This window comes from Bombina bombina, chromosome 1 (assembly GCF_027579735.1).
Source record: "Bombina bombina isolate aBomBom1 chromosome 1, aBomBom1.pri, whole genome shotgun sequence".
Classification (NCBI taxonomy): Eukaryota; Metazoa; Chordata; class Amphibia; order Anura; family Bombinatoridae; genus Bombina; species Bombina bombina.
The window spans coordinates 441,353,204-441,367,917 of NC_069499.1; the positions used below are offsets into that span (position 1 = coordinate 441,353,204).

Here is a 14,714-nt window from a genome sequence, read left to right on the forward strand (position 1 = left end):
CAGACACGACTCTAAATACCGGAGTTAGAAAGATCCCATTGAAAAGATAGGATACGCAATTGACGTAAGGGGATCTGCAGTTTGGAAAAGTCGCGGCTGAAAAGTGAGCGTTAGACCCTTTTTTGAGTGACTCCAAATACCGGAGTTAGCCTAAAACCAGCGTTAGGAGCCTCTAACGCTGGTTTTCACGGCTAACGCCAAACTCCAAATCTAGCCGTTAGAGATTATAAAGTATAACAATATAAAAATTAGACATGTGCACAGGCGAAAAATGTGGTTCTTCCAAAATTATCGATTCGAGTCATCAGAATTTCAGTCACTGGCTCATAAAGTTACTCAAAAATGTTCTTTCATGATTCAGATAGAGAATACAATTATTTTTTTTTAAATCTGTTTATTAAGAATCTGTTTTCAAGTTACATCATAGTGTTCTAACAATCAAAGCATGGCAGTTTACTAACAAAGGTATGCTAGTCAAATGTAAAGATTCTACATTTTTCAATTTAACCCCATGCCATTGTGAACTTTCCAAAAGAAAAATTAGCTGTTGTATCTCAACTTCTGTTCAGTTTCTACCCAGTTGAAAGAAAAGCTTATTTTTATAAACAATGTTTATACATTGTTTAACAAGATATAGTATTCATATCGTTTGGAGACATATTCACATCAACATATATAGAAAACATACATTTTATATCTGGTAGAAGAATATAAAAAAACAATAATAACAAAGGAGAAAAAAAAGCAAAAGAAACCCCAAATGGATCGACTTCCCATCTCCTCCCCTGCCGCCTCCCCCCACCCCCTCCAATTATTTTACCAAATACCTAGCAGAACTAGCTCTGAGTTTGTAAATGGAAAGATCAAGTAATCTATTTCTGTAGTCGAAAGTGTTTTTATAAATACTGGCCATTTGTTAAAAAAAACTCTGATATCTGACTCACTGCCTATGTTAGTATCCCTTTGTTCCAGTATGCACTGCTTCTTCAGGCAGTTCCTAACTTCCGATATACTTGGGATCGTTCGCATTTTCCATTTTTTAAAGATTAAGTATCTAGCTGCTAAAATAGAAAGGATTATTAATTTATCACTAAGCTGGTAGCCTGCTTTGTTCCTCAGACAAAGTATACTCTGGTACAGTGATAGAACCAGAGGGGAGATATTCAGTGAGTTGTTTAGCCAGAATTCTAATTTAAACCAAAAATTTCTTAATTTTGGACATTTCCATAACATATGTATCAAATCAGCTGCAGGAAATGAACATTTGGGACATTTATTAAAGCTTAGATTATAGAGTTTGGAGCCTTTTTCAGGGGTGAAATATGCTTTGTGTATAAGTTTAACATGTGTTTTTCTCCAAGTAGCCGAGATTGTGGCCTGTGCTACTTTATTAATGGATATTTGAAGAGTTTTTGAATCAGTGCTATTCTGTGGTATTAATAAGTTCCAGGCTAATGCAATCTTCTCTGGGCTTGTTAGAGCCCAGAAGATGGTAACACGGGGTAATTGACATATGACCATTTTTAGTTAACATGAGCCAGCTTTCCAGGTTGCCTAAGTCCCAGCACCAGCCTACATCTTTTATTAATTCAAGAACAAAATGCCTTATTTGCACATATGCAAAAAAGTCCTTATTAGTTATATTAAATTCCTTCTTCAATTCCTCAAACGTTTTTATACATTTTCTTTCCCTGTCCATGAGATGCAGTGCTCTATTTAAACCCATGTTATGCCATCTTTTAAAGACTGCGTACTTTAGTCCTGCTTGAAATTTTGGGTTCCCTATCAGGGGTAGATATTGAGAGGCCTTGCTATTTATTGATAGGAGATAACTTATTTTCCACCATGCCTTTAGTGGATTTAAAATGTTTTTAAGTCTCTTAATTTCCACCAGTAGCTCTTTTGGCTCACAATGGATCAGTGCTGTTGGGAGAAATGGGTTACAAATACTTACTTCAAGTGCATTGTTCAGAATATAGTTATTAGAACAGATCCAGTCAGTCACTATGCGTGCTAAGAAACCAAGGTTATACAATCTTATGTCTTGTAATGCCAGACCTCCTTGTTTCTTTGATAGAGAAAGTTTGGTTAGAGATATCCTGGATCTTTTCTCCTGCCATATGAACTGTCTTGTCTGAGTGTGCTGTTAAACTAATGGATATCCTTTTCAAGGAGGATTATTGGGGAATTTTGTAAGACATATAGCAGCTTCGGGTGGAGAACCATTTTGAATAGTGCTATCCACCCAGAAACTGATAATGGCAAGTTTTGCCAGAAATTTTTAATACCCTTCAGACAGTGCCTAATCATAATTGCAAGGGGTTCGATGGCAACATCGTGCCTCTCCCAAGTGTGATTACAGAGGAGACAATATTGTTAACTATCATTCGCATGTGAGGTTCACTATATAAATTTCCTATAAATTCGAGGAACTTTCCTCTGAGCCCGAACTTAGCTAGGGAGGTGGTTATATGGTCAAAAAACACAGAATCGAAAGCTTTTTCAGCATCAATTGAAAGAATAGCTAGGTCAGGGAGGTCCTCTCCTCCACTGCCGGATACCGCAAGTTGTCACCAAAACCTCTCTTATTTTTGCTGCGGAGTTGTTTGTATAGGAACCCCGCTTGATCAGTGTGAATGATCTTTGAAAGGATTGCCTGAAGTCTAAATGTTAAGACTGAAGTTAGATGTTATAATCTGAGTTCAAGAGGGCTATCGGTCTATATGACTCATTTTGGGTGGGGTCTTTCCCACCCTTAAGAATTAAGGTTGTGTATGAGGCTGAAAAGGAAGGTGGTACCGGTTTACCATTGATATAAATGTCATTATAAAGTTTGCACAGATATGGGATGGTCTCTGCAGATAAAATCTTAACCCCTTAATGACCGGACCATTTTTCAATTTTCTTACCCTTAATGACAATGGCTATTTTTACATTTCTGCAGTGTTTGTGTTTAGCTGTAATTTTCCTCTTACTCATTTACTGTACCCACACATATTATATACCGTTTTTCTCGCCATTAAATGGACTTTCTAAAGATACCATTATTTTCATCATATCTTATAATTTACTATAAAAAAAATTATAAAATATGAGGAAAAAATTGAAAAAAACACACTTTTTCTAACTTTGACCCCAAAAATCTGTTACACATCTATGACCACCAAAAAACACCCATGCTAAATAGTTTCTAAATTTTGTCCTGAGTTTAGAAATACCCAATGTTTACATGATCTTTGCTTTTTTTGCAAGTTATAGGGCAATAAATACAAGTAGCACTTTGCTATTTCCAAACCACTTTTTTTCAAAATTAGCGCTAGTTACATTGGAACACTGATATCTGTCAGGAATCTCTGAATATCCCTTGACATGTGTATATTTTTTTTTAGAAGACAACCCAAAGTATTGATTTATGCCCATTTTGGTATATTTCATGCCACCGTTTCACTGCCAAATGCAAGCAAATAAAAAAAAATCGTTCACTTTTTCACAAATTTTGTCACAAACTTTAGGTTTCTCACTGAAATTATTTACAAACAGTTTGTGCAATTATGGCACAAATGGTTGTAAATGCTTCTCTGGGATATTCTTTGTTCAGAAATAGCAGACATATATGGCTTTGGCATTGCTTTTTGGTAATTAGAAGGCCACTAAATGCCGCTGTGCACCACACGTGTATTATGCCCAGCAGTGAAGGGGTTAATTAGGGAGCTTGTAGAGACCTTGAAGGGTTAATTTTAGCTTTAGTGTAGTGTAGTAGACAACCCAAATTATTGATCTAGGCCCATTTTGGTACATTTCATGTCACCATTTCACCGCCAAATGCGAGCAAATAAAAAAAAAAGTTAAATTTTTCACAATTTTAGGTTTCTCACTGAAATTATTTACAAACAGCTTGTGCAATTATGTCACAAATGGTTGTAAATGCTTCTCTGGGATCTCCTTTGTTCAGAAATAGCAGACATATATCACTTTGGCGTTGCTTTTTGGCAATTAGGAGGCTACTAAATGCTGCTGCGCACCACACTTGTATTATGCCCAGCAGTTAAGGGGTTAATTAGGTAGCTTGTAGAGAACTTGCAGGGTTAATTTTAGCTTTAGTGTAGAGATCAGCCTCCCACCTGACACATCCCACCCCCTGATCCCTCCCAAACAGCTCTCTTCCCTCCCCCACCCCACAATTGTCCCCGCCATCTTAAGTACTGGCAGAAAGTCTGCCAGTACTAAAATAAAAGGTGTTTTTATTCTTTTTTATTTTTTTTTTAATTATTCATCTGTGATGGACCCCTGCCTTAGCCCCAAACCTCCCTGATCCCCCCAAACAGCTCTCTAACCCTCCCAACCTACCTATTTGCCACCATCTTGGGAACTGGCAGCTGTCTGCCAGTACCCAGTTTTCCCCAAAAAAGAAAGGTTGTTTTTTTGTGTGTTTTTTTTGCTTTAACAGCGGTTTTCTGTAGTGTAGCTGCATCCCCCTACCTTAGCAGATCCTATTTTTTTTTTTTTTTTTTTAAAAAACGTTTTCTGCCCCCCTCTTTCTTCTCTAGTGATTGGTGGCAGTGGTTGCTGCGCGCACACACACACATGCACATGCACGCGCGCGCGCCCCCAGGCCCCCCCTCCGCACGCTCCCAGCATCCGGCGTGCACAAAGCACTTGAAGGAACTGGATGCCGGGGAGTGATGGGCCACCCACGGCCTCCCTTGTAAGCTCCCACCACCCACCCACCAACGGCACCATCGCTACCGGTGCAGAGAGGGCCACAGAGTGACTTTCTCTGCATCGGATGCTTTTTAAAGGGTATTGCAGGATGCCTCAATATCGAGGCATCACTGCAATACCCTGAGAGCTGCTGGAAGCGATTGTGATCGCTTCCAGCACTCTCTTAGACAACTGACGTACCAGGTACGTCCATTGTCACTAACTGTCAGTTTTTGCAGGACGTACCTGGTACGTCAGTTGTCATTAAGGGGTTAAAGAACTCATTAGAAAGCCGGTCTGGTCCTGCTGCTTTATTGGAAGGCAGTTCAGAGATCACTTTTCCAATCTCCTTCTCTGTGATAGGAGATCTGAGACATTCAACCGCTTCCACTGCTATTGTGGGATATGTGATTTTACTCCAAAAATCATTAGATTTTTCTATGTCAGAACTTCTAAACGAGTAGAGCATCAGAGATGTCTTCAGATTTTGAAAGGGACTTCCCTTTATACTGAAGTTTCTCGATCAGTGATAGCTTCTTATCACTTTTAACCAATTTAGCTAGAATCTTCCCAGATTTGTTTCCATATCTATACATTTTAGCTTGGAATCTTAGCTCCTTTTGTGTTTCTTGGAACATTACCAAGGTATCCCTTTCATTTTTAGCACGTACATATTTTGCCCAATTTAGAGGAGTTTACAATTTTAAACAACTTTCTAATTTACTGCTATTATCTAATTTGTTTCATTCTCTAAGTATCATTTGTTGAAGGGGCAACAATGCACTAATGGTTTCTAACAGAACACATGGGTGAGCCAATGACAATCAGTAAATATATGCAGCCACCAATCAACTGCTAGAGCATAGGTTATCTGCTGCTTCTGAGCTTGCCTAGATAAACCTTTAAGCAAAGCATAACAAGAGAAGGAAGCAAATTAAATAATAGAAGTAAATTGGAAAGTTGTTTAAAATTGTATTCTCTATCTGAATCATGAACGAAAAAATGTGGGTTTCATGTCCCTTTAACACTCATTTATTTTTCTAATCCCACATGCTAAAGTAGTACCCACTTTTCTCACACACCTGCTCCATAACAAGTATGTAGCTCATTTTCCTTGAAGACTCAACTCAGGAAAGGACAGGAACAGCAGAAGCAAGAAGCAGATTAAAGGGACACTGAACCCAATTTTTGCATTACATGATTCAGATAGAGCATGCAATTTTAAGCAACTTTCTAATTTACTCCTATTATCAAATTTTCTTTGTATCTTTATTTGAAAAAGCAGGAATTTAAGCTTATGAGAGCTGGCTCATGTTTGGTTCAGCACCTGGGTAGCACTTGCTGAATGGTGGCTACATTCTTGGTTTTTTTTCAAATAAAGATACCAAGAGAACGAAAAAGAATTGATAATAGGAGTAAATTAAAAAGTTGCTTAAAATTGCATGCTCTATCTGAATCAAGAAAGAAGCAATTTGGGTTCAGTATCCCTTTAACCAAATATGCTTCTGATAATAATAGTATATAAACCCCAATCATGAAATAAAAAATGTGTTTCATGTCCCTTTAACATTACATGCAGCATTTAAAATTTTTAAATTATGAGATTTCATAATAAAATATTTTTTTCCCTTTCTACATCATTTGTAAATATATATAAAAAGCTAATCTTGTATTGTAATCATGTTTTTAAACAATTTTTATGTATATAATGTTATAGATTAGTCACTCTGACCTTTGTAATAACCTATTAAGGAAACGGGTGCACCTTATATACTACTCAGCAACCTAATGATGATTGGTTGAATGCCTGACCTTCTTCCTTTATAATTTAGCTGAATCAGGATCTCTGAGGAAGTGTGACTGGTGGTACAGGAAATGCGTCTTAGCTTTCATGTTGTTATGACATGGAAATTAATACATGTATATGCTTTGTCTACAATAAGTCATAGACTAAAATGCTGGTGCACTGAGAATATCTAGCTATGCTTCACATGCACGTGCAGAGAAATCTGTTAACACTAAATCGGTGATAACTTTAAAGGAACATGAAACCCAAATTTTTTTGTTTCAGGATTCAGATACAGAAAACAATATTAAACAACATTCCAATTTACTTCTATTATTTAATTTGCTTCATTGTTGAGATATCCTTTGTTTAAGAAATAGCAATGCACATGGGTGAGCCAATCGCACAAGACATCTATGTGCAGCCACCAATCAGCAGCTACTGAACCTATTTAGATAGGCTTTTCAACAAAGGATATCAAGAGAATGAAGCATATTAGATAATAGAAGTAAATTGGAAAGATGTTTAAATGTGTAATCCTGAAATATTTTTCTTGGGGTTTCATGTCCCTTAACTAGGAACATTTTTGCCAATAAATGTATATTGCACATATGTTTCTATTCAAGGATGTAATTCATCTATGTGCATTTAAATTTTGACCTGAATGCCCCTATAATAAAAAGAGGGTTGGACTGGTAGAGAAAGGAAATGCCATCAGGGATATTTTCTCTCTATGGATGCAGATTTATAAGTTTTAATTGGAAAGTAGGGATTTTATCAATAAAAAGGATGGAAACTCATTAAACCCTTTATTATGCAAAACCCTTGCATGTAGATGTTGCTTCTATCTTAAAGGGATATGAAACCCAAATATTTTCTTTTGCGATTCAGACAAAGAGGCCCATTTATAAAGCTCTGAATGGAGCTTGAGGGCCCGTGTTTCTGGCGAGTCTTCAGACTCGCCAGAAACAGCAGTTATGATGAGGTGAACAGGAATCGCCACAATTCAACCAGATCGAGTACGATCGGGTTGATTGACACCTCCCTGCTGGCGGCCGATTGGCCGCAAGTCTGCAGAGGGGGGGCATTGCACCAGCAGCTCTTGTGAGCTGCTGGTGCAATGCTGAATACGGAGAGCGTATTGCTCTCCACATTCAGCAATGTCTGTCGGACCTCATCCGCACTGTCGGATCAGGTCCGACAGACATTTGATAATTCGGCCTCAGCGTATTCTTTGTTGAAGAGATACCTAGGTAAGTATCTGGAGTATAGTGCGGCCATCCTAGTGTTCTTGCAAAACTGCTGCCATAAAGTACTCCAGACATGTGCATGCTCTCATGAGCTTCTGCTTTTCAACAAAGGATTCCAAGGTAAAAATGAACAGTTGATAATAGAAGTAAATTAGAAAATTGTTTAAAATGGCAGGCTCTATCTGAATCCTGTCTCTTTAAGGTGCCTGCAGGTAGTTGCTGATGTTGTATATTGACTGTGGCCTTGATTACAGCATATTTTGCATATGATCAGTGTTTGAAGCATGTGATATTTATACATGTGTTTAACAGACTACTATTTGGCAGTCAGCCCCTATTTTGATTGATCTCCCATATAACATATTTTGGATATCCTGTGCCTTGTAATCTGCATCACCATCTCTATACTTGATGACACACCGGTGCTACAAATCAGACATTATTTTGAAAGGACAAAAATGAAAATTTGCAGACAATCCATTTTCTGTGAAGGGTTGAAAGCTGCAGAGTCACCAGGTGATTGTGCTGTCCAGAGTAATTACATTGCCTTCCTTGTGCTCTCAGTGCAGACAGTTGTTTTCAGCAGACAGATCATTGGCATTCCCAGCTCAGTGTGCGCTCTGCCTGCAGCATTAAGTCATTCTTTAAGGTCAAGGACAGGTTTCTTACAATATTTAGCTTTCTTACAATATTTTGCTTTGTCTTGCAGAAACTTTGTAAAAGCAAATATTTTTTTAAGATTTGTATTAGATAAATTATACAATAATACAATATGGTTTTAATTTATTTGTCTGTGTCACAAATTGTGTTTAACATTTATAACTTTTTTTTCAAAAGATTAAGAGCTTTACAAAAAATGTTATTGCAAGCCGGCTTATGAAGATTCTCATGTTAAAATGTTTACCTAATAGATTGTAATAATAAATATATGCATTAAGCAAATACTTAATATTTAGTAGGCCTGTAAATATGAACTTGTGATGAAAACACGGATACTCGCTTTATTTTCACGAAACAAATATCCGAAAGAATGCACTAACTAATTTAAAGAAAATGAGCAAACACTGGAGAAGTTGGTCAGTATTCATTTTTTTCCTTTAAATTAGTTTTAAATGGTTAAATACTCTAGTGCGCCTTCTTCACGGAGCCCCAGGCATCGCTAATAGAAGGCTTAGCATGTCAGATCCAGAGCGTGCTATAAGGCTACAGGTGAACTTTTTCACCTGTAGCAAAGGAACATTTACATACGTTTAAAGGGATACTAAGCCAAGTTTTTTTTCTTTAATGATTTAGATAGAGCAGGCAATTTTAAGCAACTTTCTAATTTACTCCTAATGTTGATTTTTCTTTGTTCTCGTGCTATCTTTATTTAAAAAGCATGAATGTAAAGCTCAGGGATCAGCCCGTTTTAGGTTCAGCACACTGGATAGCGTTTGCTTATTGGTGGCTATATTTAGCAAACCAATAAGCAAGCATAACCTAGATTCTGAACCAAAAATGTGCCGGCTCCTAAGCTTTATATTCCTACTTTTTAAATAAAGATAGCAAAAAATGTTATCAAAAACAATTTTTTTGTCGTTACTGCACAAGTCTAATATTTAGGTCAGTGTATCCTACGTAACTCCAGTCCTCAGGACAGCAGGCTAAGGTTTAAACTTTACTTTTTAATCTTTGCTATACTGAGGTACTGATTATACACTGAACCAAAGAGACCAAGGGATGTCCTCAATTCAATACCAGAGGAATGCGGAGCTAGATCATACAAAATACTGTAAATACTAATGCTGCGTGTCCTAACAATAATCTAATGGCTTGTGGTGCATTATTGTTATGTTTTAAAAAAAAACAAAAAAACGTTTTGTTGTGTTTATTGAAAATAAACAAAAGTAACAAACATTAAATTAATCCATGCTAATCAAAGAATAGATTATTTCAAAATGCACACATGAATCCCTTCCTTTTGTAGAGGTTCACCATTCTAAGGCCAAAATGTCCTTGAGTTTTGGGAGCCATGTTTGGGTGGAATTGGAGATTTCCATTGTAGTGGAATGAGTGAATTTGCTTTTTTCTCCCCTCCTCCCCACATTCCCACCAACAAAGGCTATGTTCTAAAAGGGGTTTTCTGAAATATTTCCTTCCAGCTTTCATTGGGGACATTGATCTTTAATGTGCTTTCTCAGTGTGAAGAATAATAAGTTAGGCCATAGCTGTTGTGGAAAGCATTTTATATTATTAGGTGAAGGTTCCCCTTGTTTAAGACAGCGACAAACACAGCTGTTGGGTTTCTAAACAGGTTGTCTCACTGAGGGTGGGAAGTAATATAAGGATGTAATTTGACATAAATACCACAAGTTCAACAAAAAGATGTTTTACACCAGTTTCTCCCTGTGTCTGATTTTACTTTCTGTCAGAGCAAAGATGAGAATACCATTCTAGCAGAAAGAATCATCTAGCGAATTCAGTACCAAACCCCAGTGGCGTCACTAGGGTTGGTGTTGCCTGGTGCAGTAAGTTATGGTGTCACCCCCCTCCCCCCAGAAAGCAGACACACACAAACACAAAAACACAGGCACACACACATACAAACACTCAGATGCACACACAAACACTCGGAAACACACTTAGACACACACACAAAAACACGCACACAAAAACACTCGGACACGCACACAAAAACACTCAGACACACGCACACACACACACAAACACTCAGGCACACACACAAAAACTCAAACACACACACATACAAAATATGTAAACTGCACTGCATTAATTATAAAGCTCATGCCTAGAGCTGCTCCCTGGCTCAGCAGAGCATCAAATAATGAAAAATAAACATAGCACTCTAAAAATAAATCACTAAAAAAAAGGTTTAGGCACACAAACTATGAAAATTCTGCTCTATGACTCTGTTCCAAGTCTGTCAGTGCACAGCCCCGTGCCGCGTGCCTACCGCTTCATATGGCCAATCATCTCTGCCCACCCCCAGACCCCGTCCGCCCTCCCCTCCTACCTCTTCAGTGTGCACTTAGTGTACTGTAACCGTACCGGTCTGGTGGGCATCATACGTGGCTTCTTCACTTTAAAGACAGTGTCAGACAGTCATGCGGTCAGGTGAAGGCATCCCCCTCACGATTTCCTGGTTCCCTATTAGAGAGACAGCACAGCAGTGAGTAACTCCACTGCTCCACACGTCACTAAGCAGTGAGCACAGATAGGCAGGCAGGTTTAGGCTAGCAGCGCAACTTCGCAAGCCCCACAGCACGCCCACAACATTCATAGTGAAATTGGGCAGTGGAGGAGCAAAGTACAAACAAGCAAAAGCAGCCGGGAAAACTATTTGTGGAAGGGGCAAAAAATTAAGTGTCTATAACTTCCCCAGTCCCACTAATGTTCACAAATGCTGGCCCCTCTAATAAAAAAATCTATGCATCTCTACATTGTATTTCTTTGAATTTCAATAAAATTTAAAAAAAAAAAAATATTCTGGTGGTGTCACCCCCTGGAGGGTGTCACCCAGGTGCGGCCCGCACCCCATAGTGACGTCACTGCCAAACCCATATCTAAACCTTTGTTGCTTATGGAAGGTGTCTAAAATTAGTATATGCTGAATTTTGATTGCAATTTAGATTGTAGTTTGTACTTGTAATTTGATTAAGTACCAGAATGTTTTTATAATTCAGGGGTTTAAGATTGCTTTAGATCCACTATTGATTCATTATGGTTATCGCAGAAATTGATCCAAGCTTTATTCCTGGCACCCCAATCATCAGCAGCAGTAGTGGCACAACCAAGCTTTGCAGGGGTAAACAACAAGGTCACTAGTGAAAACTATAATGGCCATTAAATCTTCTATAATTTCAGGAAGATATGAATTCCAATACAGGAGGTAACCTGTTGTGATGCCAAGAGATCTATACTTGTTTGTGTGAACAGATGCCATTGTTATATGAGCAGGGTTCCTCATCATAGGTATCCTGGCTCCAGCTAAGCACACTGATAGTCAAGGACCAGATTTCAGGATGGACCATAGGGCCATACAACAGAAATACAATTTTGAAAAACAGGCAGCTTACAGGAGAGAGAGGAGAGAGGGAGATGACTAACCATAAACAATTTAAAAACAAAAGCTTTTTCATTTTGTTGGAAGGTAAAATATCTCTAAATATCTAACTGAGTCATATACTAGCTGTTTATTTACTTAAAAAATAGCTAAAGGACAGATGAGGGTCTATAAAGCTGGGCACATTTGAAAAGATTGTACTCTATTGTAAAACTCAACTAGCAGAAGTTTCTAAACCAGAAATATAACTGACTTGAGTTGAATATTCCCAAAATTAAAACCAAGAAGAAATTCTTTATTGATTTGAATATACAGAGTCATTTTGGAAAGCAATTTATTTACTGAAGTGGAACTAATTTACTGAATGCAAAATTCTAATGTACAGTACTTAAAAATACAAGGTAAAAAGAAAAGCATATGCCAACATATGGAGCCTTGGAGATAACTATGGAGAAAAAATTGAGAATGGTATAAACATTCAAAATAATACAATGTTAAATATGTATAATTAGAGGATGGATGACACAAGGCTATGATATACAATTTAAAATTAACATAACATGCATGTCAATGTCCTTTTAAAAAAAGCTCTCAAATGCATGATGGAGAAACTGGAAATGTCTGACCCTCTTGAACAAGAGAAAGGACTAAAGGGTTAAGAGAGAGAGGTAAAAGCTTTCTTAATGTTATGTATGGTAAATAATCTGTCTTTATATTGGTTGAAACTTGTGTGGAAAAAAATATAAAAAAAAGTAGAATACCATTATTAAATTAAAAATCAAAATGCCAAGAACATGTAAACTTTTTAAAAAAAAAAAATACCAAATGAGGCTTCACATGTTTTTGAAGATTTTATGATAGAAAGTTTTTAATTTTATACTCCTATTGATGTTTGCTAATGGATGCCAAGATTTTCTATATTTCTGGAAAAGTGTCATTAGCAGTATATAAAATAAGTAATTGCATTTCTGTTGTTTGTTAAACTCTAACTTTTAAATTAAGATCTGACATCATCATGTACAAAGCAAATACAACTGTATTCTACATCACACACTAGCCATAAATGCCATCTAGTGGTAATAATTTATATTGTTTTATGTGTTTCCTCTGTTATAAATACAGCTTTGTGAGACCCATTGTCACATGATGATTAATTCATAGGTCTGATTTTTTGTACGACAAAGAAGAATTAAAGGGACCTTATATTGCAATTTTTCCCCCTTTAATGTGTTCACAATGATCAATTTTACTGCTGGAGTGTTTAACATGTTTACAAATGGCTGTTTTACCTTTATTTTGAATAGCTACGTTTTCCTGTTAAAACCTCTGCCTATACTGACTATATCAACACAGCAGTAGTGCACTATAGAAAAGCTATGTAAACAAAAAACTGCAGCAGAGATCAACATTTGAGTGGGGGGGGGAGGTAGATAGAGTCCATCATATCTGAAAATTTGTTTTAGCTGCTGCTTAGAATACAATAAATGCTTAACAGCTACTTGCTTGAATACATTTATTTATGAAATGCTGGGTGGAGAAGGTTTGCTCCTGGGAACATGTCTTTCTGGCATTGCAGCAAGAGGGCAGCAGTTATCATTGTACAAGCAAATGCTTGTGCAACTGCGCCCGCTGCTTTTGCGCAATGAATCACGAGAGAGCTGGGCTTGTCAATCATCCTGATTGGATCTGATTGAAGCTACTTGAAACGGTTGGGCTCTGATTGTCTCTTTAAGACCAATCAATATCAGATCTTACAAAGTGTAGACAATGCTTTCACATTCGTTATTGTTCAGAATTATAAAAAATAAAAAGAAAATCTGTACAAAGAAGCCCCCATTCATGCTAAGTTGTCCATAAAAGCTGGGTGACCACTGTTTTGTACATTCCTGTTAGATCACATGATGGTTGTGCAATATGTTTGAGAGGTAATGCATTTTATTTTTACATTTCATTAAACCAAATTATTCTTATGTCCTGATCTCTATATATGTAAAATAAATCAATAGCAGTATATATATATATATATATATATATATATATATATATATATATATATATATATATATATATATATATACAGTATATATATATAAATTTCCAAGGTAATTTTGCTCTCCCAGTATTCAACCCAGTTATGCATTAGCCAGGGTGCAAAGTCAGACTTAATGCAGTTTTCCAGGAAGAGACTGCAATCACTAGGTTTGTATAAAAAATAACTTTTATTTGTCAAAAGCTTAAAATAGGGAATAGAGCATGACGTTTCAATGCCCTACTGGCATCTTTATTAAATGTCCCCAAAGATTTAATGTAGCAACATCACCAGCGTGATGTCCCAAAGGAGATCTGTTTAAAACGGCAATATTTATATATATTTTTGAAATATTTAAAAGGAGAGCCTTTACTCCTACATATGCACCGTAAAAAACAAAAGTGCTCAGAAGCTCTTAAACACTGAAAATTGTATTTTGTCTTCTTTAAAAATGATACAGCGCAGGAAAAACAGCAGGTGTGCTGAATAGATCTTCTGTATTTTGGCGCTTGGCCATAAAATCATAGATCCTCTAGGAGCCTGTAATTGTTCTACTTCTTTATCCCTTTTGATTCATTGTATTTAGCTGCCCCTCAAATTCCCATGCTCCATAATGTTTAATAGTAAAATTGCGGAGGGCATAATAAAAACGTGATATGTATAAATGTTTTTTTTATTTTAGGATACTAAACACAACATTATTTGAAAGCTGGGAAATTGTTGGTCCTTATCCATCCTGGTGGGTCTTTAATGTTCTGCTCCTTTTACTACAATCGCTGCATTTATTTTGGTCTTATCTAATTATCAAGATAGCCTGCAAAGCAATTTCCAAAGGCAAGGTAAGAATATATTACCAAATTGATTTTCTTGCATTGATGTTTATTG

General features: G+C 36.9%; 1 protein-coding gene across 1 annotated transcript in view; it reads left to right on the forward strand.

Moving 5' to 3' along the window:
• Window positions 1–14,714, forward strand: part of CERS6 (ceramide synthase 6) — a 766,179-nt gene that overhangs the window by 707,282 nt on the left and 44,183 nt on the right. The window contains exon 9 of the mRNA XM_053712833.1: window positions 14,512–14,668. Coding sequence (XP_053568808.1) covers window positions 14,512–14,668 — 157 coding nt within the window. The remainder of the gene's footprint in view (window positions 1–14,511; window positions 14,669–14,714) is intronic.